General features: G+C 39.8%; 1 protein-coding gene across 1 annotated transcript in view; it reads left to right on the forward strand.

Moving 5' to 3' along the window:
- LPP (LIM domain containing preferred translocation partner in lipoma) overlaps positions 1 to 25,089 on the forward strand; it is a 680,107-nt gene that overhangs the window by 556,133 nt on the left and 98,885 nt on the right. Inside the window, exon 11 of the mRNA XM_008151584.3 lies at positions 14,349 to 14,518. Within this exon, the coding sequence (XP_008149806.2) occupies positions 14,349 to 14,518 (170 nt within the window). The remainder of the gene's footprint in view (positions 1 to 14,348; positions 14,519 to 25,089) is intronic.

The raw sequence follows: 25,089 nt of genomic DNA on the forward strand, positions 1-25,089 counted from the left end.
CATTCCCCCCTGTGTGCTATCTCTTGCTCAAGACAGAACTACAAATAAGCACGTAGCAGGAGCTGATGCAAGAACTCATTACTGAGCTTATCTGTTTTTGTGCAGTTTCTGTGAATATACATGGTTTCTGGGCGCTCCTACAAAGCCTTAGGAAGGGAGAGCCCTTAACTTATCTCATTAGCTACTAGGCACTTGGGTATTAGTCATACTGTAAAAATTAAATGTGTTTACTGAATATGAGAATCTAAAACTGGAAACTACATTAGTACAAGAGGAATCTCCCAGAAATACTCTGCTGACATAAGTAGAATATGCCTATTGCTTGGTTTTCTTGTGGCTTATATTTCTTCACTTTAATAGTGTTTTTAAAAAAATTTGGATTGTGCCCAGCCGGTGTGGCTCAGTGGTTGAGCATCAACCTATGAACCAGGAGGTCACCATTCAATTCCCAGTCAGGGCACATATCCAAGTTGTGGTCTCGATCCCTAGTATAAGGCATACAGGAGGCACTTGATCAGTTATTCTCTCTCATCATTGCTGTTTCTATCTCTTCCTTCCTCTCCCTTCCTCTCTGAAATCAATAAAAATATATATTTTTTTAAAAAAATGGGTCTTGAAGGATTTTCCAAAGATCACCATTGAGCAGATTCTCCTTACCCTCAAGCAAACTTAATCTAAACTTCAAGTTGCCTTTTCATTTTATAAAATGTATCTTAGAATGAAAAATGGAAGGTACTTAGGAAAACATTTGATTAAATGTATTCATTTTAATGAAAGGAGATAGAAAGTATTGGTCCAGCTTGGGTGCATGGCTTCTTAAGGAAACATGTCATTTTTCCAAACTCTTACATGGTCCAGAAAGTGTACCCTCAATCCCAGCCCAACCCTGCCTGTAGAACGTTCTGATGCCTGCCTCCTGCTGCCCTCTCATGATCTCACAGGGATATCAGCTCCTACAAGGTAGACACATGATTTCTTATTGTGTTCTTATTATAAGACATTGTGCTGTACCTCAGAAATAATGATAACTAGTGGAACTTATTAGAGTGGAATTTAAGTTTTCTCCTTTTAAACCCAGTGAATTCTGCTAATTTGGAGGTGGCAAACAAGGGTGACTGTTTCCTCTCCACACAAAGCAAGATTGTGAAGAGACTTATTCTGTGAATGAAAGGGGAGAAGGGAAAAGTAGGAAGCTTCTCATGTTTTATTCAGATGTTAGCAAAGAAAATTGAGAAGTGTGTTTCCTTAAAATTGACACCATTTTTATCCCAAACATTCTGGTAAGTGATAGCAGATGACTGTGCAAGCGTCTTAAGAGAGAGAGAAATTTTTGCAGGAGCATACTCCCAGTGGGAAGTAATGCCTAAAAGTAATACATGAGTTGCTTTCAATCTTGCATATTTTAACATACTGTGTGCATACATACATGTATTAATAACTGTTCCCAAGACATCACTTTAGCACTCAGAGAGCTCAGTATTGCTATGCAAGTGCCAAAAATGGAATCAATGCAGACTACAGTTCAGTGAGGAGGATTTTACAGACACACAGGGTGGGAGTGGCCTGAGCTATCTAAGGCTCTGTGCCTCAGTCTGCCAATGAGGTCTATGGTAGTTTCATCTTTCAAATATTGATGATATCCAACTGCCTACTCCTCTGAGAAGATAAATGGCACTGCCAGTATTTCCATGGAGTTTAGGTCCTCAAAATATATCTACTCACATTCAGTACTGCATTCCATCTTGTGGATTTTGCATAGGTATTCCTTAGAATGTAATCTCTGGATAGGAGACCCAGATACATAAGTACCTTCTGCTCTACTGTGCATGTAATTTATATCAATATGCATAATAAAAGTTATTTACAGTGATACATCTTGATGTAATTCCTTACATTTTATTGTCATTTGTAATTATATATATGCACAAATTATCCTTTCTAATAAAAGAGTAATATGCAAATTGACCATACCTCTGCTACACCTACAAGCCACGCCCACAAGCCATGCCCACCAGCCAATCAGAAGTGAATATGCAAATAAACCCAACCAAGATGGCTGCAGCCACGGAGAGCAGGAAGAAGGCATGGGTTTCCCCAGCAATGGAGGAAGCCAAGCTTTCCACCTGCCCTTGCTGGCTCTGGGCAGGGGCGGAGCTGGGTGATCCAGTGAGCTGGGGGTCCCTGCCCAGGGCCCGAGCCTTGGCCAGAGGCTTGCGGCCTTGACCGGGGCGGAGCTGGGTGATTGAAGTGAGCTGGGGGTCCCTGCCCAGGGCCTGAGCCTTGGCCAGAGGCTTGTGGCCTTGGCCAGGGGCGGAGCTGGGTGATTGAAGTGAGCTGGGGGTCCCCTGCCCAGAGCCAGAGGCTTTAGGCCTTGGCAGGGGAGGAGCCGGTGATTGGAGGAGATAGGTGTGAACTACAGAGGAAACACCTTTTCTGACAGCTCATTGGCTAAGCTCCCTGTATGCCACTGGTAATATTCTTAGTAACTTGGGTATAAGAATCCAAAAAGGTGATCTAGGGCTTTTCCACCACACTCCTGGAGAAAAAAAACGAAGGTCCGCTGCTGGAGGGCTAAGAAATGTCATAACCTGCCCTAGGAGGTATGGCTCAGTGGATAATGCCTAGGTTTGCCAACCACAGGGTCTGGGTTAGATTCTGATCAAGGGCATGTACCTAAGTTGCAGGCTCCTCCCTGGCTGGGGCCCAGGTCAGGGCTCATGCAGGAGGCAACCAATCAAAGTGTTCCTCTCACTTTGATGTTTCTCTCTGTCTTTCCCTTTCTCTTCCACATTCTCTAAAAATCAATGGAAACATATCCTCAGGTGAGGAGAAAGGAAGAAGAAAGAAAGAAAGAAAGAAAGAAAGAAAGAAAGAAAGAAAGAAAGAAAGAAAGAAAGGAAGAAAGGAAGAAAGAAAGAAAGGAAGAAAGGAAGGAAGGAAGGAAGGAAGGAAGGAAGGAAGGAAGGAAGGAAGGAAGGAAGGAAGGAAAGAAGGAAGGAAGGAAGGAAAGAAGGAAGGAAAGAAGGAAGAAAGGTCATATCCTATGAAAGACACATCCTGAAAATGCCTAAAGAAAGTTGTCATTTTTTCATGGTGAAGGGACTGGAGTCCATGTTAATGAAAACACTTTGGTGGCTGCGGTGACTGGCAGTGGCTGCAGCAGCAGGGTGATGGGTCTGGTGCCTTTCCCTGATCAGCCCGGTCATCTCCCACAAAGGGAGGCCAGACTGCGGCTTAGCCTGCTCCCCGTGGGGAGTGGGTCTAAGCCATCAGTAGGACATTCACTGAGGACTCCCAGTATGTGAGAGGGGGCAGGCTGGGCTGAGAGGACCCCCCCCCCATTGCATGAATTTTGTGCACCGGGCCTATACACACACACACACACACACACACACACACACACACACACACACACACATATTCCTCACAGTAGCTCTTTGAGTTCCCTAGGGCTGGTATTACTATTGAGGTACCTAGAACTGGCTTAGATGGATGGAGTAGCTTTTCCAAAGTCACAGATCTTATATCTAGTACAGCTAGAACTAAAACCTGGTTCTTCTAACCACAAATCTACCACTTATCCCATTCAATGGGGTTTTTATTCTTTAAAAATAACAAAATAAAGTCAGAAACCTTCTATCAATTTACTATTAAATGTAACTCTAATGTACAAAACAAATAAATTCAGACCACCTTTGGTCAAACAGAGACCAGAACCTGGCCTTCTCTGGCCCTGAGGTACATTGCAAAACCCACTACCCCAGATTCTGCTGCCGTTGCTTTGAATTTCAGAACATACGGAAGTACAAATGCAGCACATGCAAGGTGTTTTAGACAGAAATAAGATGGTTGTCCTGGTTCTGATGGTGACGGAGTTAACCTTCTTCTGGAATCATGTAGGAGTCATTCTTGTGAACATCAGTGTTCCACACAATACAGTACTCCTATTGGCAATGAAATTTCACAGTATGTGGGAGAAATTCCTCATGCTCAGGCAACAGCGCCTACTAGTGGGAAGAAACTAATACTTGTGGTGGCACACCTGTGCAGATGAAAGAGCACCTTATTGAGAGCCTGCAGTCTTGAATTCAGGCCTCATCTTTGCTCTTGACTTGCAATGGGCTCTTGAGGCACTGCCTCTCTCTGAGCTGTTACTTTTGTATCTGTAGATTAGATTGGATTGTATGCTGTCTATGTTTCCCACGTGCTCTTACATTCTGGGACTTTATAAGTCCTCTTAACAATGTATAACAGCCATTTCAGTCTGAAGTAGAAAACCAAAACCCAAATAAGACGAATGAGCTTCTGATGGGTGAGAACATCACCCATCTGTGGGCCCAGTGTCAGGCGCACAGGTCATGTGGTCTAGCTCAAAGTCCACTAGACTGGGGCCAGGTTAACTGAGCTTGAATTCCAACTCTGCTACCTTTAAGTCATTCGTAAGGTTAACTCATTTGTCAAAAGAGGATAATTGTCTTATCTAGCTTTTAGTTCTTGTAAGATTTAAATGACAACATGGAAATTATGTTTTATATGAACTTGCAGGTTGCTCTCCATCTTCATGTATCAAAAATTTATTTTTTAAATTTGTCTTTATGGTTGAAAGTATTACAGATGTCTCCCTCCCCCCGACCCCCCATTGACCCCTTCTAGCCAGCACTTGCCCCCCTGCCCCAGGCCTTCACCACACTATTGTAAGTAATATTAGTTATAACTGTTGTTTTGCTCTTTTTGGTAGTGTCAGGTGAGAAAGTACATTGACTATTCTAAAGCATTGTGTAAATAGAAGGAGTGCCTGTTAGCATCCTAAGGAGAAGCACGTGGCTATTGTGGGGCATTGAAATACAGTGGCTTTAGAAACACCCTCTTGAGTTACTTCAATGTTAGGTTGGCTCTTAAATAGCAAGAACACATTTAGGATTTTCCACCAATAATAAAAGTATCCAGGCAAATGTCAAGATTTTCAGCTTTGCGTGAAGCTTGAGGGAAACACAAATCCCCATGTGAGGTACTATACACCAGTTTCGAATCATAAGTCAAAAATAATCATTGCAGTAGCAGTTGTAACACTACTTGTAGATATTGATTTTTTTCCTGTCAGCAGATCAATCATGAAATGAATTTTAAGTATAAAAGAAGAGATTAAAATTAAGTGCAGGAGTATGAAATTGTCCATGTGTAAAAAATAATTTGAAGAGAAATCTTGCTTTAGCCAAAACAGACACTGATATTCCTGTCAGGGAGTGATAAGGTTTGCACAAGCTTCCTGCCAGACCGGAGTTTTCAGGAATTTTTGGAATATAAGCCAGGTTAGAGGGCAGGGCTCTAGAGCCAGACTGTCTGGGCCCCCATTCCAGCTTCAGTTTTTAACTCTGTGGCCTTGGGCAAGTTACTTAATCTCTCTAGACTGACATTTCTTCAACTACAGTAGAGTTCATAAGGATCTGTTTCATGGGGTTGTTAGAAAGATTATACAGTAGTACATTCAAATACTTAAAACAATGCTTGGAAAATAGTATGTGCAGAATACCTCGATCATTATGATCTCTCTGGGGCCACAAAAATGTTCAGGTTTGGAACGGAATTCCTAGCATTAAATTCTATGCATAGCATTTTGGTAAATCTTATATAACTATCTTATAGATGCGGCTATCTCTGTTATCCCACATTGACCATCATCTTTAAGGGAAGGGACAGAGGGTATATCTCTGGTTCTAGACATAAGGAGCTCTTCTTTTTGAAGTTGTCCAACACCTGCTGTAGTTGGAGGGAGAAAGTAGAAGGGCCTCTAGTAGGTATGTTGTAGCTGTTACCCTCATTGACTTTCATGGACAGATAATCAAGGCACTTGTTACATCTCTCTTTTCTACATAAGCTGAGAAAAGGTGACTGCTGTGCATTGTATTGGGCACAGAATAGAGATTCAGTATGTTTGAAGAGTTGACAAAATGGCTGGATAAATGACTCACTGAGACCACCTGGATCTTCCAGGAGTCTACTTTGCTTGTTTGAAAACAAGGGATCTCAGGTTCAGAAATTTAGGAAACTTGTTCAGGCTCCCATAACTAGTGAGTTCACACCCACAGTTCTGTCTAATTGCCGTTACACCATGTTACATAGAACTTTGTTTAAAGGCTATCATTATCCCAAACTGCAAAGCAGTGTTGTTTTTTGTTTTGTTCTTGTTCTTGTTGTCTGGTTTTGGGGTTTGTTTGTGCTGTTTTTCCTGAGAATAGAAATCATCAGAAAATGATTGTCCTGCCGTGTGTGTGTGTGTGTGTGTGTGTGTGTGTGTGTGTGTGTGTGTACGAATTAGTTTAGTGAAGGTTGGGACAAGGGTATATGGTTCCAACAAATGGTGGTTTCCTAGAATGTAGCTCATATAGCCAGGGCTGTTGCTCCTAGCTGTCATTGCTTTCTAAGAATATTCCAGGACAAACTACAATGTGTGGAACACATAAACACACAGCTCCCTTTACAGCAATGGTTCTCAACCCACTGCACATCAACAGCTATTGCAGAGCCCCACCCCAAATAAATTGGAATCTGTACCAGTGGATCATGGGCGTCGGTATTTTTTAAAAACTTTCCTGGTGTGAAGCCAGAGTTTGAGGTTCAACAGCTCAGGATCCTCTCTGAAGAACCCTCACCTATAATGATTTTCCCTTCTAAGCATATCCGGATGTTCATTGAGCACTCCAGAATTCACACTGAGTCTCTATTCTGTGCCAAGTACTATGCACAGCAGTCACCTTTTCTCAGCTTCTGTAGAAAGGAGAGATGACAAGTGCCTTGACTACCTGTCCATGAAGTTCAATGAGGGTAACAGCTACAAAGTACCTACTAGAGGCCCTTCTATTTTCTCCCTCCAACTATAGTAGGTGTTGGACAACTTCAAAATGAAGAGCTCCTTATGTCTAGGACCAGAGATGTACACTCTGGACCCTCCTCTCAAGATGACAGAGAACTGATGCAGTGCTGGCTCTTCTTCTTTCCCTGGGAGAGGGAATTGGCCCCACTCCTAGACAATGCTAAAATCATCAGAGTTATGAATGAATACTAAAATTATTCATAGGAAAAAACTGTTGATTAAGAAGGTGGGCTTTACAAGTCTGACCTGGTTCTAATCTCAGCCTCACCTCATTCTATCTTTGAGACCTTGGCCAAGTCAGTTAACCTCAGGTTTCTTATCTATCAAATAAGAATAGATAAAGGTTGATGGGGCTAAATGAAAGAATGTATGTAGAGTGTATAGGACAGTGCTTGGTACAGAAAACAATGCAGTGGTTTTCTTTCATCTATTTGCAATACCTCTTCACAGTGCAGTATATTTAAATCAGTGAGGCATACTTGCTGTCGCAACCCTATGTGGGACTCCCCCTCCGATTCACCTCCTTACCTGAAGGTCCAACCTAAGCAAATACATATCTATAAATGAATCACCTCATGGTTAGACTTCATAATGACTTCCTTTTAACAATAGGTCACTCAGCCTACACCACATCAGGTTTGTTGCCCAGGCCTTTGTCTACCCATTCCTGAACCATTCTGTCATTTTGGGGGTTTGTTTTATGTTGTTTCTATCTTACCTTAGCTTAATTTCTTATTTTGTATTTAAAATGTTTCTCTTATTTGTCTCTCCTTTGTCAGTGAAACAAGAGACAATAGATTGCTTTTCATTTACCATGTTTCACATGTCTATTGCTGGTCCTAGTGCCATAGCAGTCATTTCTCCTTTTTCTTTGTCATACTGCAAGTGTGTGCATGAGAATATGTGTGTGTGTGTGTGTGTGTGTGTGTGACTGTGAGTGTGACTGTGCGTGTGTGTGTGTGTGTGTGTGTGTGTATGTATACCATATAGGGAAGGGAGAGAGAGGAACAGCTATCTTCCCTGTCCATCACCTTGCTATCCACATGCCCATTGAGTCTTCAAGCATTTCTGCATGACCCACCTAAGCAATAATATAATGCAGTAGTATAATGCAGTTATATTCATATAAGCAGAGTGACAGAACTGGATATGTCCTATAGTTCAGCTTTTAAAATCTGATAAGGATTCAAGTATTCACAGAAATCAAAAGCACTAACCATAATAAGCTAAATAATGCTACATTGTTTAAAGACAAAGTCCAAGAAACTAGTAATGACTAAATTTGATGCATGATATAATTTGTGATGCCACACCTTACTTACATGGCTATCAGTTGACATTCTTGTAGAATCTGTATTGTCTAAGGCCACACAGCAGTGCCATATTATCAATTCATTTGTGACACAAAAGAAGCCAGTTCCATAGCAGTGCTTCTAATCAATACCCATGAACTACTTTTCTCTGGCTCAGCACTGCCAATAGTTTATGAGAAAATTTAGCAGATTCTGTTTATATAGTTATCAATTGTGAGGGGAGGGAAGCCATTGAAAACTCTTCAAACTAAGACATAAGGGAAATGACTCTTGTTGATGAAAAGCAATGTATATTACAATGCCACAGAATTTGCTTTTTTTCCAGCCAACTCATTGTTACCAGTCTGCCTCTGAACTGCTTTGCATGCAGATGAAACCTGTTTGGGTGATACTTGTTAGCTGTTTTCCTGACAAGCAGCACAGAAATAGGCACCTCTTGGAAAGTGCCTCAACTTGACTTGACTGAACATTAGAATCACCTGGAAGCTTTTAAAAATTTCATCCTAGGTCCCCTACCTCAGACCAATGAAATCAGAATCTCTGGATCAGGGACCAGAGATCAGTATTTCTTTTAAAAGTTTTCAGATGATTCCAACATACAGGCAAGATTGAGGACCATTGTCGTAGAACTTAAGCAAGTTTTAAGAAAACTGCTGTTTATAGGTATGCACTGAGGCTGCAGGTTTCTGTAAAATAAAAGCTTTGACCATTAGAAAATGCCTTCAGCCTAGAACCATCAGTGAATGTCATATAGACCTGTTACATAAAGAATGCAAACTTGTTTTATTATACTTTTGTATCTTTCGTGAAAGATAATTTGTGAACTGCCTTAATGGAGTTTGTGATTTAGGACAGTAACCCCAGTGGCCATGTATATATGTACGATAAATTGGGGCAGGCTTTGTTTCTAGGTATATGTGAGCATCATTTCCCTAGCCCAGTGGTCCGCAAACTCATTAGTCAAGAGAGCCAAATATCAACAGTACAACAATTGAAATTTCTTTTGAGAGCCAAATTTTTTAAACTTAAACTTCTTCTAACGCCACTTTTTCAAAATAGACTTGCCCAGGCTGTGGTATTTTGTGGAAGAGCCACACTCAAGGGGCCAAAAAACTGCATGTGGCTCGCGAGCCGCAGTTTGTTGACCACGGATCTTGCCTGATATAACCTTATTGATTAAACTTTTGGAGCAGGATTTTGTTCAGAATATATTTTAGAAGGTGTCTAATGAGAAAGCTGATTTGTTGTAGAATTGGCATGTAAAGTTTTAGTTCTTTATGGTATTTAAAGACAGAATATTAATTTTGCTTGTGCCCAAAATTTCTATTATAAATCAAGGAGCAAGGAGGACAAACATGACCTGGCTTTATGTCTGCATAAATTTACTATTTTACTTTTCATATTGAATAACATATGAGTTTGGGAGTCTGTCACCCCTGATCTCCATAGCACTAACTCTCCAAATGGCTACGGACATTTTTGGTCCCACCTCCAAAACCAGAATTGTTTGCAAAAGACAGTCTATGGCCTATTGGTGTACTGATCACCCAAATAACATTTCTAAATAACACTTTACTTTCAGAGTGTAAAGGAAATAAATTCATATTATGAAAAGAGAAAGCGGGAACCATTAAAACATATCCCACTATTCCACCTTCCTTGCTTCTTTCTTGATTGACCTGTAAAATCACCCTCTACCCAAGCCATTCGTAAAAACAACTTGTTCAAAAACTGTAACCTTCCAGACTTAGCTCAAGTACTAAGACTTCAATACAGCCTTTCTATTTATAAGAGGAAGTAGATCAGAGATAAGAGAATAATGGGGAAGCCATTGTAATGGCCCAAGGGAGATAATGAAACTCAATTTACATAGCAGGCCTGTGTTGGGAAGGAAGCATTTCAGAGAGGTTGCAGAGGTTACTATAGATGGGAGGAAAAGGAGGAGTAATGGGTGAGAAGAATTCATGACTATTTCCACAGTTGACATAAAGCAACTTATATAATAAGCAATAATATATAAACGAGCTCATTTTTGTTGTTGCTGCTCGGGTGTCTTAATTCACTGACAAAATTCTCCCCAGGCTGTATGATATTCCTTGGATTTGTTAAGATCCTGTGCTAGGCTTCTCATACCAGCTCTGCATTTGAACTTGACACTGGGATTCCTACTGGCCCCTAATTAATTATCATTCCTCGATGCCTGCTAGTCCTGTACTATTCCCCTGGTTTTCCTCCTTTGAAATTGCTGAGATGTTTGTCTAAAAGAAGGGCATTAAGGATGTGGTATGCTTCCAGTGCTGTGTAGTATGAGCCCCTGTAGGGGCAAGAATGCACTATGCTTGAGGAACTTTCTTTCCATTCTCAATGCATCCCTAAAAGCCATGGTTTGTAAGTTTTTGTTCATGTAAAAAGGGAACATGCGGGCACCTTTACTGTCCTGTTGATGTGCAGGGCTATTTTTAATTTTTGTTCTTCGCTCTTTTTCTGTGCTTGTGATTTTAAAGGTGCCAGACTGACTGCCCTCGAGCCTAGTGTCCCTGATTTCTCCCAAGAATAGGAAAAATACCGGAGGCAGCAGAGCTGGTCATGTCTGGGGCCAGCATATTCACCTGACCCACTCTGGAAGAATATTCTCCAAAATATAAAGGAAAAGATTATTCCTTATGAATTCAGCCCATCGCCTTTCATAGATGAGAAGACAAAACCTTATTATGCCAGTACCAAATCACTGCAGAGTTTTTGGGTTCAATAAGCATTTGGAAAAACTAGGTTTTATGTTGTTGTTTTCTCTTCCATTCCCACCTGTCAAAATTCCATCCTTTAAGGTTGGGCTCAAATACTTCTTTCCCCACTAAAACTTTCCTGAGCCTTCTCAGATGTGATTTTCCTCCCACATTCCATTGCACTTTCCCATGTGACACTTTCTCATGTGATTGTGGAATCTATATAGTCCCCTAATGACTGTAAAAGCTACTGATATTGTCTGATCCACTGTTGTATGTCACAGGGAAGCCAAATATAGTACTGGACAAAGAGTAGATACCTGGGGAATGTCTTGAATAGAATGAGAATTCCAACGCTTATCTTTTCAGCCTGACCTTCAGGGACTCTTCTCTCATCTTTCCATCTAATCAGTGACTGAAATCTCCCCCAGGTTCTCAGACTCTCTATCAGCCTTGTAGGCCCAGACTCTTGGACTCCAGATATTACCCTTTGGGCGGTTGTGGTCTAGATCATAATTGCTACCCCTACCTGCCTTATAGACCAGCATGACCAACAGTTGATAACATCTGGTTGAAACCATTTTTTTCCACCAGAGATGACTAGTAGTCCCTGATGGGTTTTCAGGGAATCCAGTTTGATGTCTAGAAAGGGAATTAATTAAAAATAATGTTGTTGACCTGCACTTAACTAATTTAAAATTTGTTAAATTTGAAATTTTAAAATTATAATTTTCTCAGGAATCCAACTTAACTCTTTTTAAAATTTATTTTTATTGCTGAGGGTATTACAAATGTCCCCCATTTTTCCACCCTTTGCCTTACTCCACCCAGCTTCTGCCCCAACCCTGGCCTCAACTGCACTATTGTCTTTGTGCATGGGCTATGCATATATGCATATAAGTTCTTTTAATAATCATCACATTATAAAAATATCAAAAGTACCACAAAACCTCTGTTGAATTGTTTTTTAATCAACATTTAGTAACAGTGCCATTCAGCCCAGAATACTTTCATGTTGCTAGTATGACTTTTTCTCCTGATGTTAAAGCTGTATTTTTCATTATTTACTATTGTATCACATTTTTCTTCAGATCAACCAAAGGTGATCAGTTATTTAAATATGACTCATTAAAGGTGGAAAAAATAGTAATAAAGATAATACCATAAATACTACTTCTGATTAATATTACAAATGTAAATTTTAGTGAACAGGCTTCCAATATATACAGGAAAAGAATCTGTACATGCTAGGATGAATATGATCTTTCCACACAAGCAGTTGAAAAAGAAGAGTTTAAACACTAAGTCTGATGATGACTCTTTAAAAATTAGATGTTATGGATTGCTTGTTATCCTCAATATGTTTTCTGTAACGAAATGTTGACAGATAATATCATGATGCTCTCAGAATTTAGCATCTTTTTCAAACATAGCTCAGTGAACTTTCTAGTAAACCAATTAAGTGTTTTGTTATGCATAATAACAAATAAATAGTGCTATATGAAATAATCTTCTTTGGTTACTAAAGTCAATGAACATCCATAATGTTAAACATGCCTCTCTAAGGTTATATATTTTTATAATAAAAAACAGGTACAAGGTAACTCTTCAACAGAAGTTTGAAAATAAAGCCACACCTTTTGACAAATGTCAATAATATCTTGACTTTATAATATGTCAATTATAGTGGAGATGACTTAGTTTTCAAGGGCTTAACTATTTTTCCAATACTTGATATTTCTTATTTTTTAGGAGGAAGATGATGGACTATACTGTAGTAAAGACATTCAAATCCTGCAACAGAATAGAAAGAAATTTTTACTGGGCCAAATTCAACTAGAGAAAATTAGAAATATATCCGCCTTTTTTCTCCCAAGTTGAAACATTTAGCCCTCCTATTTTTAGGTGTGAAATGGTTGTCAATCCAATGTGACGGAGTGCTGAAAGCAGTCTTCATTCAGTGAGAAATCTCTCCATAATGTCAGATCTGTGTTCAATCCTGATGCGTAGAACCAGGCAGAAGCAAGATTACATAGTGGTTAAGACTATAGATGCTAAAACTAGACTGCTTGAGTTTGTAGTTAGTTAACCATTTTGTGACTCAGTTTCCTCATCTGTAAAAGGGGAATAATAACAGTTCCTATCACATAGGTTGTTGTGAATATGAAAGGATTTAACACATAAAAAGCACCTAGAAAATGCCTGACACATATGAAGTGCTAGGTTTGCTATAGCTTGCCTGTAAATGCCTGCAGAGCCTTGCAGACATCCCAGTGACCTGTAATTACTTAGTAGAAATAAAGAATGAGATGGGAACCTGGATGTGGATCTGACCTCTGACAAGATTCCCACGATGGAGCCAGATACAGAGACAGATTGCAACCAGCACAATGTCTCTCGCTGACATAAATATTTCTCTGAAATGATTTTGTACTGTTATTTAAGACTTAATGTGAATCTTTTAAAGCTAAACCTGATGTCCATCTGTGGTCCAGATGCCCCATGAATCCATTTAAGAATACTGAAGTTTGCAGAATCCTGGGTCATGAGGGACTCAAGTCCTACAGTGTGTGGAACTGTTGCAGGATTTAAGGATGTTCAACCCAAGAACAGACTTGGAGGCAACGCTAACTGAAGTGTAATATTTTAAAGAGTGTCAAGTATAAGAGATGAGAGTTTTTTTCATGAATCCCCTGAAGACAGAACTGGAACTACTGGGTAGCCATTAGAGTGAGCAAGCATTCCAGCCCAATCTGAGTAAGAACTTTCTGGCAGTCAGAGCTGTCTGGAAATGAAAGGACTGGTTTTTGACCTGCCTGTCACCAAGAGCTAGATGCAAAGGTTTTACAACCAGGGCTTTTGTGAAAGGAGTTGAAGTTTGCTTTTGGACCCCATTCCCTCCCAGTCTAACCAGACAGGCAGACTTCCCGAGGAGAAAGGCTTTCCTAGTTAATCCCACCTACCCCAAGAGCCATTGTGCTTAGACTCCCATGTGAGAGTAGAGTCAGGGCACTGGCCTCGACTTGAGTTCCACTCTGTCATTTTCTGCAGGCTCTTTGGCTGAGACAGTCAACTCCTCAATTTTATAGCAGGATACAAAGTCCCCATCCTGCTGGCCTTACAGAGGATGGTGATGTCTAACCTGGTGATCTTGCTCATGGTGGTGATGGCGATAGTGGTGGTCCCATTGCTGTTGCTGCAGATGTTATGAAGCTGCTGTCTTCCCTGTGTTGGTTTCTATCCCAGGACTGAAGTGTTCCTCTGTGTGTTCTTTTTTTTTTTTTTTCCCCTACTGGGGATGTGCCTGCAACCAAGGTACATACCCTCGACCAGAATCAAACCTGGGACCTTTCAGTCCGCAGACCAATGCTCTATCCACTGAGCCAAACCGGTTAGGGCTCCTCTGTGTGTTCTTAACAGTCAATCCCTTCTTTCTTTCAGGTCGCTGTGCTCGCTGTGGGGAAAATGTCATTGGGGAAGGGACAGGATGCACTGCCATGGACCAGGTCTTCCATGTGGATTGTTTCACGTGCATCATCTGCAACAGCAAGCTCCGGGGGCAGCCCTTCTACGCCATGGAGAAGAAAGCCTACTGTGAGCCCTGCTACATTGTAAGTTCAGATTTGGTCCTCAGGTACTTTGCAAAGATATCTTCTTTGACAAAGTGCCAGTCACTCCAGATAGAATGTTGCCCATCAGATCTTGACTTCGCCCCAGACTTCACAATATGTGTTCATGTAAATTGGCATATCTTAATTTTCTCCATGTGTTCATGTGAAAAAGGTGTGTTGGGATGGGGCTGCCATTCAATTAGTGGTCTGCTGGGAAGATCATCACCGTGTGGATTTCAAGCTTGTATGCACTAGCTATCATGTTATCCCTCGTAGCATCAGAGAATTTCCCAAGTGGCAACATTACACCTCTTCTTATTAGGTGTCACCCTGAATTGTCAGTATTTGTTGAGAAATCTTACAGGGCCTCTGGACTTGTCAATGCACTTTTAAACTCCTGGGTCCTTTGAATCACCTCTTTTCTACCCAGAAGATTTCTTACCTATCATACTCAGAGGTTTTCAATGATGTACATTGAGAAACTCTTTATTATAGTGCACCTTAAAGGGAAATGAATAGTAATGCTGACTGAGCTAACAATTGTTGTTGTTGTCTTTTTGAAGAATATGACAACTATACTTTAATAACATCGGTGGGTGACTAAAAAACACTCGTAGTCACATTATCTTAGCTTTTGGCCAGGCTATTCACATGTATACATTAAGCAATCCTATGATACAACAATTTAATGGATTAACATAATTTTTTTTTAACCTAAAGCAAATGTCTTTGTTATCCTTCTGCATGACTTTAATGTGTCTGCTGAACACTTATTAGTGGAAAAAAGTAGTGCTTTTTGCAAACCTCTAAAAGAGCCATGGTTTGGCCCTCAGTCCCCAAGTATCCCTATTATAAAAACCCCTTGGCCATGACATCATCATGCCATCACACCGTCACGGCCAAAGACTGGTCACCAGGAGGCTGCATGCACGGTGAGGTACACATGGGTGGCTGTAAATATTTCTCTCTTTTCCACATCCAGCGTGGCTAGAGAGCCGTCCAGTTCCTGAGTAGGGGCAGCTGGGGATTGAGAAAATGAAAGAAAGAGACAGACACAGAGATAGAAGTAAAAAGCTGGGGCCAGGTGGGACCACTGTCCTCTGACATGGACAGGGACAGGAACAGTGACCCAGAGCCCATACAGCATGTTTATTTTATACAGTGAGAAAAACAGGAAGTTTTACTAAAAGTCAAGACAAAGGAGATTATGTGCATTCTAGGGTGGGCCTGAGTCCTATTCATTCCTGGTGCTTGGCTGGATTTACATAATAAAACCCACTCCCTGGCACCTGGGCAGAAATGAAGGTCAAGTTGACAACACTTCTGCCTTTTGGCAGAATGTGTTTCCAACACGTGGCTTTGCCTACCGCCCTGGATTCAGCTGACAATTTAAAGAAATGCCCATGTGCCTTCCCAGGTGCTCTCTATAGGTAGTCATGGCAAGGCACGCATGGGTGGGCAGGGACTTGACTCTGGGTCCCATGTCCTGCCCTGCATGGCGGGAGTCAGTCTGGGTCCCACCTCCTGCCTGGCGTGGGCCCTGCCAACACGGTGGGTCTCGTGCGATATTGCGTGCTGGGCCTCTAGTGTCAACATAGAGGAAGCTTTTGGTGCAAGACATTGGGAGTTATAAATACCTTTGTAGATTCCCAAGTTTTAAATTGATTGCAGAAGTACCTGGCCTCCTTGGCACTTCCCATAACCTGACGGCTCTAACTCATTGCAGCCCTGGAGTCTGTAGCACAGATCTAAAGGTTTTCTTGAGATAAAGATCTTACAAGCTATAATATTGTTTTGCATTTCTTAGTTTCAATTTTATTTCCTTTTTCTCCTCAAAGACAACTTAAACACTCATATAGCATCATTATAGTGCCATGCAATGTTGGAGCTGGAAAAAACAAAACAAAACAAAACAAAAAATAACTTTGAAGATCATTAGTCTTACTCCTCTCTTTAGAAGTAAGAACACAGAGAAGCAGAGAGGAATAAAGTGACTTCTTATCTTCTATCATTAGTGTCCAAGCCAGGGCTATATTCAGTTGTTGGCACTCCTAGTCCCATGTTTTTGTTTTGCTTTTTCAGACATCACACAATTTTAGTTTGTCCAGAACATAAACACCAACACAGTAAGGTCCTGTTGATCTGCAAGGAGCAATTGCATATCAGGGGAAGTCAGTGAGCAAAAGCTTACCTCTGTAGTAAATGAGAATATTTCAAATATCGTCCTTTGAATTCTATGTTGACAAGAGGAAATTACAAATCCCCTGCCTTTGTCATTAGATTGTGCAGACTGTCATTCGCAATGACTTTCACACAGGAACACCATTATGAAATACTAGAGGCCTGGTACATGAAAATTCATGCACTGGAGGGGGAGGGTCCCTCAGCTTGGCCTGCCCCCTCTCACAGGCTTGCCTGTGCCTCTGGCCAGCCCTGTGTGACTGGGGGGCTGAGTGGACTGGGGGACTCCAGAGGCAGGTGCATGGCAATGCCAGGCCCGCCTGGCCTTGCCGCATGCCTGCTGCCCCGGCGGGGCTGAGGAGACTGGGCGCCACCATCTTGTGGCTGTGGACGCCACCATCTTTGAGGGTGTGACAGTCAATTAGCATATTCCCTCCTTATTGGCTATGGGTGTTGCCATCTTTGCAATGGCATGAGGGTCAATTAGCATATTCTCTTTTTATTAGATACAATGCTAGTCATAGCAAGCTCTGATGGTGATGTCAGCAGAGCCTAGAGAAGCAGCTATGCATGGCTGTTGGTCCTTATACTAAACTAGCTTTCCCGTTGCAGGAAAAATCCTGCAATAGGATTTCCTGCTGCACTCTACCCCGCCTCTGTTCCTCCCTTGTCGCCTGCCTCACCTTCTCCTCCAGCCCGCCTGCGTTTCCCTTCTCCCCCGCCCCACCTCCGCCCCGCCCTTGTCGCCTGCCTCACCTTCTCCTCCAGCCCGCCTGCGTTTCCCTTCTCCCCCGCCCCACCTCCGCCCCGCCCTTGTCACCCGCCCCGCCTTCTCCTCCAGCCCGCCCGCGTTTCCCTTCTCCCCCGGCCCCGCCTCCGCCCCGCCCTTGTCACCCGCCCCGCCTTCTCCTCCAGCCTGCCCATGTTTCCCTTCTCCCCCGGCCCCGCCTCCGCCCCGCCCTTCTTCTCTTCCCCCCCCCCCCCGCCGCTTGCTTGCTTCTTCGAAGCTTTACTCCCTTCTGCAGCTCTTGGCTTCTTTGGACGCTGTCTTGATATGCAAATTAGCCACCATTTTTGTTGGGGTAATTTGCATACTCGTCCTGATTGGTTGGTGGGCGTGGCTTGGTTGGTGGGCGTGGCTTAGGTGTAGCGAAGGTGCGGTCAATTTGCATATTTGTCTATTATTAGATTAGATGAGCACAGGCTGCTGTGATTTTGTACCTCTTGTGTCTTTTCTCCATCTCTTTTTGGACTGCCTTGTTGATTCTTGCTACTTTAATGAGTCTCATTCAGTTTTTCTTTATCTTTATGAGCTAGGAATCATATAAACAATATGGGGAAACAATGTAACATGATGTAAAGAATATGTGTCTGGATTTGGTGCTATCACTTAATGTCTTGTCTCCTTGGGAGAGTTACCTGATCTTTCTAAGCCTCAGTTTCCTCATCTATATAGTGGGTGCTTTCAGGATTTTCCCCAAAGGTTTGTGGATATGAAATGAGGCAATCCTTGTAAACCACACTTGGCTTGCTCCAGGAATGGTAGTGAAATACAGTACATGCTATTCTGAGGTTAATTTTGACAGGATTTCTGGCCTATTTAGTCTGAAAATGAGGACCTTACATGTGCAGTGAGATTCACCAGGCTTTAGAAAATTGTTTTAACCTGTCAGACATAGCATTTTAAATGCTTTGCTTGCTCTCCTGAGTATGTAATAAAACCAAAGAAAGTCCAATCTGGCTAAATTATGGATTTCTGCAGAGTGCAGGCTCAGATTTCTCCCCCCAGTCCAGGCGTAGGAACTTGGTGACACTTCAGGTTGCAGCTGTTAGCTTTGGTTGCCTGATACTATACAATGATTATGACAAGGAACGCTGTCTGGGAGGTACTCAGTCACATCCTTCAAAGACCTAGGTGAATTCAAATAATGGAAATTCTTACCATCCTTTTGACTTCTCTCCCTCCTCAGAAACTTTAATCATGATTTTTCTTTAATGAGATTTATCCATGGTGACTGTAAAATGTAATTGAATTCTTATCAGTGTTTAGTTAAGATTTATTCAGAGACCCTTGTTCAATATTGATTTCAGAGTTTAGCCCAGGCCTCAAGCCCCACATGGATGTGTTAGCATTTTAATTTCTTCTGAACTTTCATAAGTCCAATAAGCTGCCACATTAGAAATGTGGGGATTGGGAAAGCTGTGTGTATGTATCCCTCTTGGAACCTAAGCCCTTAGAACAAACACCTGCAATGGCATTCAAATTGCCTCTCATTCCATTGGTGGAAACTGATGTCTGAAAGACATCCTGTACAAAGCAGAGAAAACCAGGTCCTAGGCCTCAGTCAGTGTTTTGTTTTGTTTGTTTTTTAAATTGATAGAATCAGAATATTGAAGATAGTAGTTTATTCATTTCTCTGTAAAGACCACCTATGTTTGATGCTCTTGAGTCTAGGAAGGAGACCAGTCTAATGTAAACTTAATTTACTCTTGCCTGAATTCATCAACTTTAAATCATACTTAAGTTAAACATTTATATAATTTTGAGGGAAACTTTGTTTCAATGATTATTCATCTCTTCCTATATTCTCTTAAATCCTTAATCCTTGCACATACATACCTATAATGAAACAAGCTTGACTCTGTATGGCATTGTAATTCTCTTTAATCATTTTGTACATGCTTTGTTTTGTATTTCCTATCGATTGACTTCATATAAATATGTATATAGCTTCCCATGACTAATAATCATTATTTTTAGCTTTTTATCTGTTTAGTTTTATATGCTTACACACTAAATTTTAAAACCATTTGCCACTAGAATGATATTGGATACGTTCTAATCTCTTAGTATTATTAGTAGTATGCCTATAAATAAAAATTTTATATTATTTTATTTTTAATAACTTTCTTAATTTATATTACTTAGTTCAGTGGTTCTCAACCTTTCTAATGCTGCGACCCTTTAATACAGTTCCTCATGTTGTGGTGACCCCCAACCATAAAATTATTTTCGTTGCTACTTCATAACTATAATTTTGCTACTGTTAATGAATCATAATGTAAATATCTGTGTTTTCTGATGGTCTTAGGCTCTGCAGCAGTGGTTCTCAACCTGTGGGTCATGAACCACTAGCAGGGTCGCCTAAGACCATCAGAAAACACAGATATTTACATTACGATTCATAACAGTAGAAAAATTACAGTTATGAAGTAGCAACGAAAATAATTTTATGGTTGGGGGTCACCACAGCATGAGGAACTGTATTAAAGGGTCGCGGCATTGGAAAGGTTGAGAACCACTGACTTAGTTTATGGCAATTTGGAGAACATTTGTTAGATTTCTTTAGAAATATTTTTCAGTTTACAGAACCATCATAGTAATGAGACTGCATTTTAAACTATAATCTATCCACTACTGAAAATTTGTATTTATTAATATTTATTTAGAATCAATTTAATGAGTGCATTATTTTAATTTTAATTTGTAGAATTATTAAGAAAACCAAAGAGATGCTTTTCTACTTTGGTGATAGATCTCTTAAAATCTTGGCTTTAATTATACTTATGGATTAAATTTAAGAACACTAAGCTTCCTTGGGAAGCAAAATGATAAAGATAGAATATATTGGTTCTAGTCCTTGCTCTCCTGGTGTGTTATTAAATTTCTGAGTAACAGTATTTACATTTATTAAAGGGAAATACTAATTTTTTTCCTGTCTTCAAAGAGAAGGAATGAGCAAGTTTATTTTGTACATCATGAAATTGTTTACTAATATAAGGATTTGATTTGATTAATAACATTATTGTCATTGCTTTTTCCCTCTGCAAATCTGATACAATTTAGAAATTCTCTAACTTTGGGATAATTTCATAGCTGCAGTTACTATGGAAATACCAAAATAAATAGATGCCATAGAAGGAATATGAAGACATATATGAGAAGGACAAAGATTTTCATGCTTTGCTTAAGAATATTTTTTATGTTGTTATGAATCTGAAGAGTAGCAACAGAGCCTCCTACTTGTGTGCCCTTCTGCCCTGAAGGAGACAGGCTTACCCATAAGTGTAGATTTACAAAGAGTTTCTCTGTTCTTAACATAGCCAAGGAGTCTGCACCTACAAACAGCACATCAGAGATTCTCAGCAAGCCTGTTTATGAAATGGCAGCCAAGGTCTTCCCCTCACCCAGAGCGCTTCCTTAGAGTGGAGCGAACCCAGCTCCTAGCTCTCCAGTGGTGGAAGTTCTGTAGACATTTTTTATTAGAGTTAAGATCCAAGTGATTAAAAGGCCTCACGAAGTAGGCCAACTCCACAGGAGACTAAATACTTTGAGGTTCCTGAATTTGGCACATTAGTGGCCTTTTGCTTCCTTATGTCACTCATTGGCTATAGTTAAAGTATTCTATCTTTTCCACCTACATTAAGAGATCAGTGTTCTACCTCTTTAGAAAAGTTGTTCTTTTTTTATGCTTAGTTCTTTCTAATAAAATTTTTTAAAGACAGTTATGGCTAGGGCTTTATGTGGGTGTTGGGAAATGAACTGAAAGTTGGAACTAAATCTGAAAAATCCACATGAACTTCCCTCCTTCCCTTTTCTTGATTGCCCACCTCTGCTCACTCATCTCCCAGGAGTCTCTGTCTCTCTCCTTTCACACCACACACACGCACATGCACACATGTAAAGCCATTTTCTTCTTGGTGTCACATCATCGCTCCACAAGTACTCTCCCAGAAACAGGGAGAGAATGCTTCAAGAAAGATGAAAACATGTCAATTATTATTTTAAGAGATTTAACCATGCTAACAATTATGAATAGTTTTATCTTCCATTTATATAGCTCCTTACAGTTGACAAAGCTTCTGAGCATATATTATTGTACATGATCATACCTATTAGAACCTTGTGAAACAGATAAAGGGGAGACTATTAGTCCCATTTTGCAGCGGCTTTGATAGTTTCAAAGTAAAGGACAAAATTAAGATTAGGAACTGATCTAATTTTATTGCTGGGTTCATAAAATCCTGAAACTAACATTCAACTTCCTAAAAACATGCACATACTGACAGCCCCCTGTAATTATAGTCTTCCATTTTCAACCTTTTAGCTGATGACCACATGGATTATATCTTACTGTATTACAGAATATGAAGTGCTGAACTTGTACTGGTGAAAAGCAATCAGTCCCTGTCTTTTCTTGAGCATTTACATGTGACTTTCCCTGAAAGGCCTCAGGTTTTAAGGCAAAAAATCTTTTATTTATTTATTTTTTGTTAAAAAATAATCATAACAACAACTAATATTTGTGTAGTGCTTTAACTTTTACAAAGTACTTTCCTTTTATCTCATGTAACCCTCTAAGGACCCAAAGAAAATAGGTACAATTGTAACCGCCTTCATTTCCAATAGTAAGAGCTTTGGAAAGAGTCAGCTTGCTTGGTTCCATGGAGCATGAGTGCCAGATCTGAGACTTGACCCTGGCCTTTGGTTCTCAGATCCAGCTTTTCCCACATATCCAAACAGTGATTGGAAATATAATTTGTTATTACTAGGTTTCTCTTTCCTAATTAATTTTTCTTTATTACTAATTTTTATAATGTTAAGTTAAAAATATATACAGGTAAACCAAACTGAATTTTATAGATGTGGCTTTTGCCTTATTATTAGAGAAATACTGAGCTCAGAATATTATTTCATATGGTAGTAATTTATTTATTCTTTAATCACATATTTAACTTTTATTTTTATTTCATTCCTTCATTTTTACAGCTGAGTAGTATTCCAATGTGTAAATGTATTGCAGCTTTTTACCTACTAATCTACTAATGGACACTTGGGCTGCTTTCAAATACAAATTAAACACACGCATACACACATACACACACACACACAAAAAAAAAAAAACCCTCTTAAGTATTGTATGCCTAGGAAAAAAATTCAAAAATATATAGAAAGATGAATAACTATCCCATCTCAATAACATAACAGTTTATACTTTTTAACACACTCTCCTTTTTTATTTCAATGTATGTGAGTATGGATATATGTTTATAGCTAGAATGACACATCTCTATACATGTGTTTACACACACACAATGGAATCATACCACCTGTACTAATTAGTAACTTTTTTTTTGTTTCATAATAGTGTTGTCTTCTATAGAAATAGTTTCTTTTAAATATTCCATGGACATTCAAAAAGAATGTATATCACCTTTCTGAAAAAAATGACTCTCAATATTCCAGCAGACAAATTAATTAATCAAAATAAAGTGTTGGTGAGGGACAATCCAGAACAAATACAATGATTCTAAGCAATGAACCAATAAAACTAATAGTTTTTATTTTTAATAGTTAAAAATAAATAAGTAAGAAAAGGTGTAACATTAAATTCTGACCAAAAGAAAATACTTATTACCTACTAAGTACAGTATTAATGCTAGATAAAGTACAATTCAAGACAAAACTGCCATATAGGCTAGAGAACATTACTTTATTATAGAGGTCACAGTTCCTGCAGAATAGTCTTGTGCTTCTCTTTATTAAATACCATTACATTGAAATATATAAATATGAAATGAAGATGGTAAAACCATATTCTTTATAAAACTTTAACTAATTTCTTGCAGTCTTTGTGACAAACCAATTATAGAAGTTGAATAATATAATTGATTTAATCTATATAACCAAAGTGATTGTATCTTTTTTCCTAATATTTATAGAAGATTTTTAAAAATATATCATATCACAGACTGAAAAGGAAAGGTAGACATTCCTTACTTTGGCTGGCAGAATCTCATATCTATAGATGAGTAAACAAGTAAACACATTCCTGAGTGAAGAGTTCTTAGAAGTAGTGATGATGATAACTGCATGACAGTGAGAAGCGAATGCAGCCAAAGTGGAACTTGAAGCAAAGCTGATGTCGTTAGTTGCAACAAGAGAACAAATGTATTAACCTAAAAAAAAAAAAAAAAACGGAAAAGGACAACAAAATCAACTTAAAGGAGGAAGGAATTAGTTAAATAAAGGCACATATTAATAAATGGAAAAATACTAGAATTATTAGGTATAGGAAATGATTCTTTCGAAAAACAATAAAATAAACATCCAATGAAAATAAAAAAAAGAGAGAAACAAAAATTAGAGAAAATTAGGAATAACAAAGAAGTTCTTAGCATAGATATCTCACACATTTTGAAATTGTTGCACCTCAAATTTTATATAAAGGAAGCTATTTTCTGTACAAATCTAAAATATAGGAGAAGAAAACTTTAATAACCTCAAAAGCATGAATGAAATGTAGAGATACTACCTGAGATAGAACCAAGAAATTTTACTGACAGGATTTTTCAGATCTTTAGAGGACTGATTCCTGTTTTGTTTCTACTTTCAAAGCCCAAAACATTTTTAAAAAAATATATTTTACTGATTTTTTACAGAGAGGAAGGGAGAGGAATAGAGAGTTAGAAACATCGATGAGAGAGAAACATTGATCAGCTGCCTCCTGCACGCTCCCCACTGGGTATGTGCCCGCAACCAAAGAACATGCCCTTGACCAGAATCAAACCTGGGACCCTTGGGTCCACAGGCCAACGCTCCAGCCACTGAGCCAAACTGGTCAGGGCGATTCCCAAAACATTTTATAAATCCCAATTAATACCTAATCTAGCTTGTCCCCAAAAGATAACTATGCTAACCTTTCACCAATGCAGAAATCCTAAGTGAAGTTAACAAATTGAATTTCACATAATGAAACATCCCAGGTTATTCTATGATGGCACTGTTAGGACAATATTAGGAATTTGTAACATAATTCATTTTTAGAGCATTTAATGAAATTTATAGTGCATTCTCGTTTTAAAAAATTACAATAACACACACACACACACACACACACACACACACACACGCACAAAACCTCTAAGTAAAACAGAAGAATAAATGTGTTCAATAGAATTAAATAAACTAATGGCCAGCCTTCTTCCTAAATCTTGTTAGTTATGCACAGGATCACCAGTATTATAGTAATACTAGAGGTCTGGTGCACAAATTTTGTGCATGGGTAGGGTCCCTAGGCCTGGCCAGCGATCAGGGCTGATCGGGGCCTTCCTTCATTCCACGCCACCCCCTGATGGTCAGTGAACATCATAGCAAGACACCAAACTCCCAGTTTCCCAGTTGAACTCCAAGGGGACACTTTGTATATTAGCCTTTTATATATATATAAAAGACTAGTGACCTGGTGCATGGATTCATGCTCATTGAAAGGAAATTAATTAGAAGGTGGCTGGAGGGGTGAGACTGGGTGAGAGGGGCCAGACACACCCTGGAGCCAACCTCCCATGGCCCCTCCCCAGTGTCTGTGGAGTGAGCAGGGTCCCTCAGG

Source organism: Eptesicus fuscus, chromosome 3, assembly GCF_027574615.1.
Source record: "Eptesicus fuscus isolate TK198812 chromosome 3, DD_ASM_mEF_20220401, whole genome shotgun sequence".
Lineage (NCBI taxonomy): Eukaryota > Metazoa > Chordata > Mammalia > Chiroptera > Vespertilionidae > Eptesicus > Eptesicus fuscus.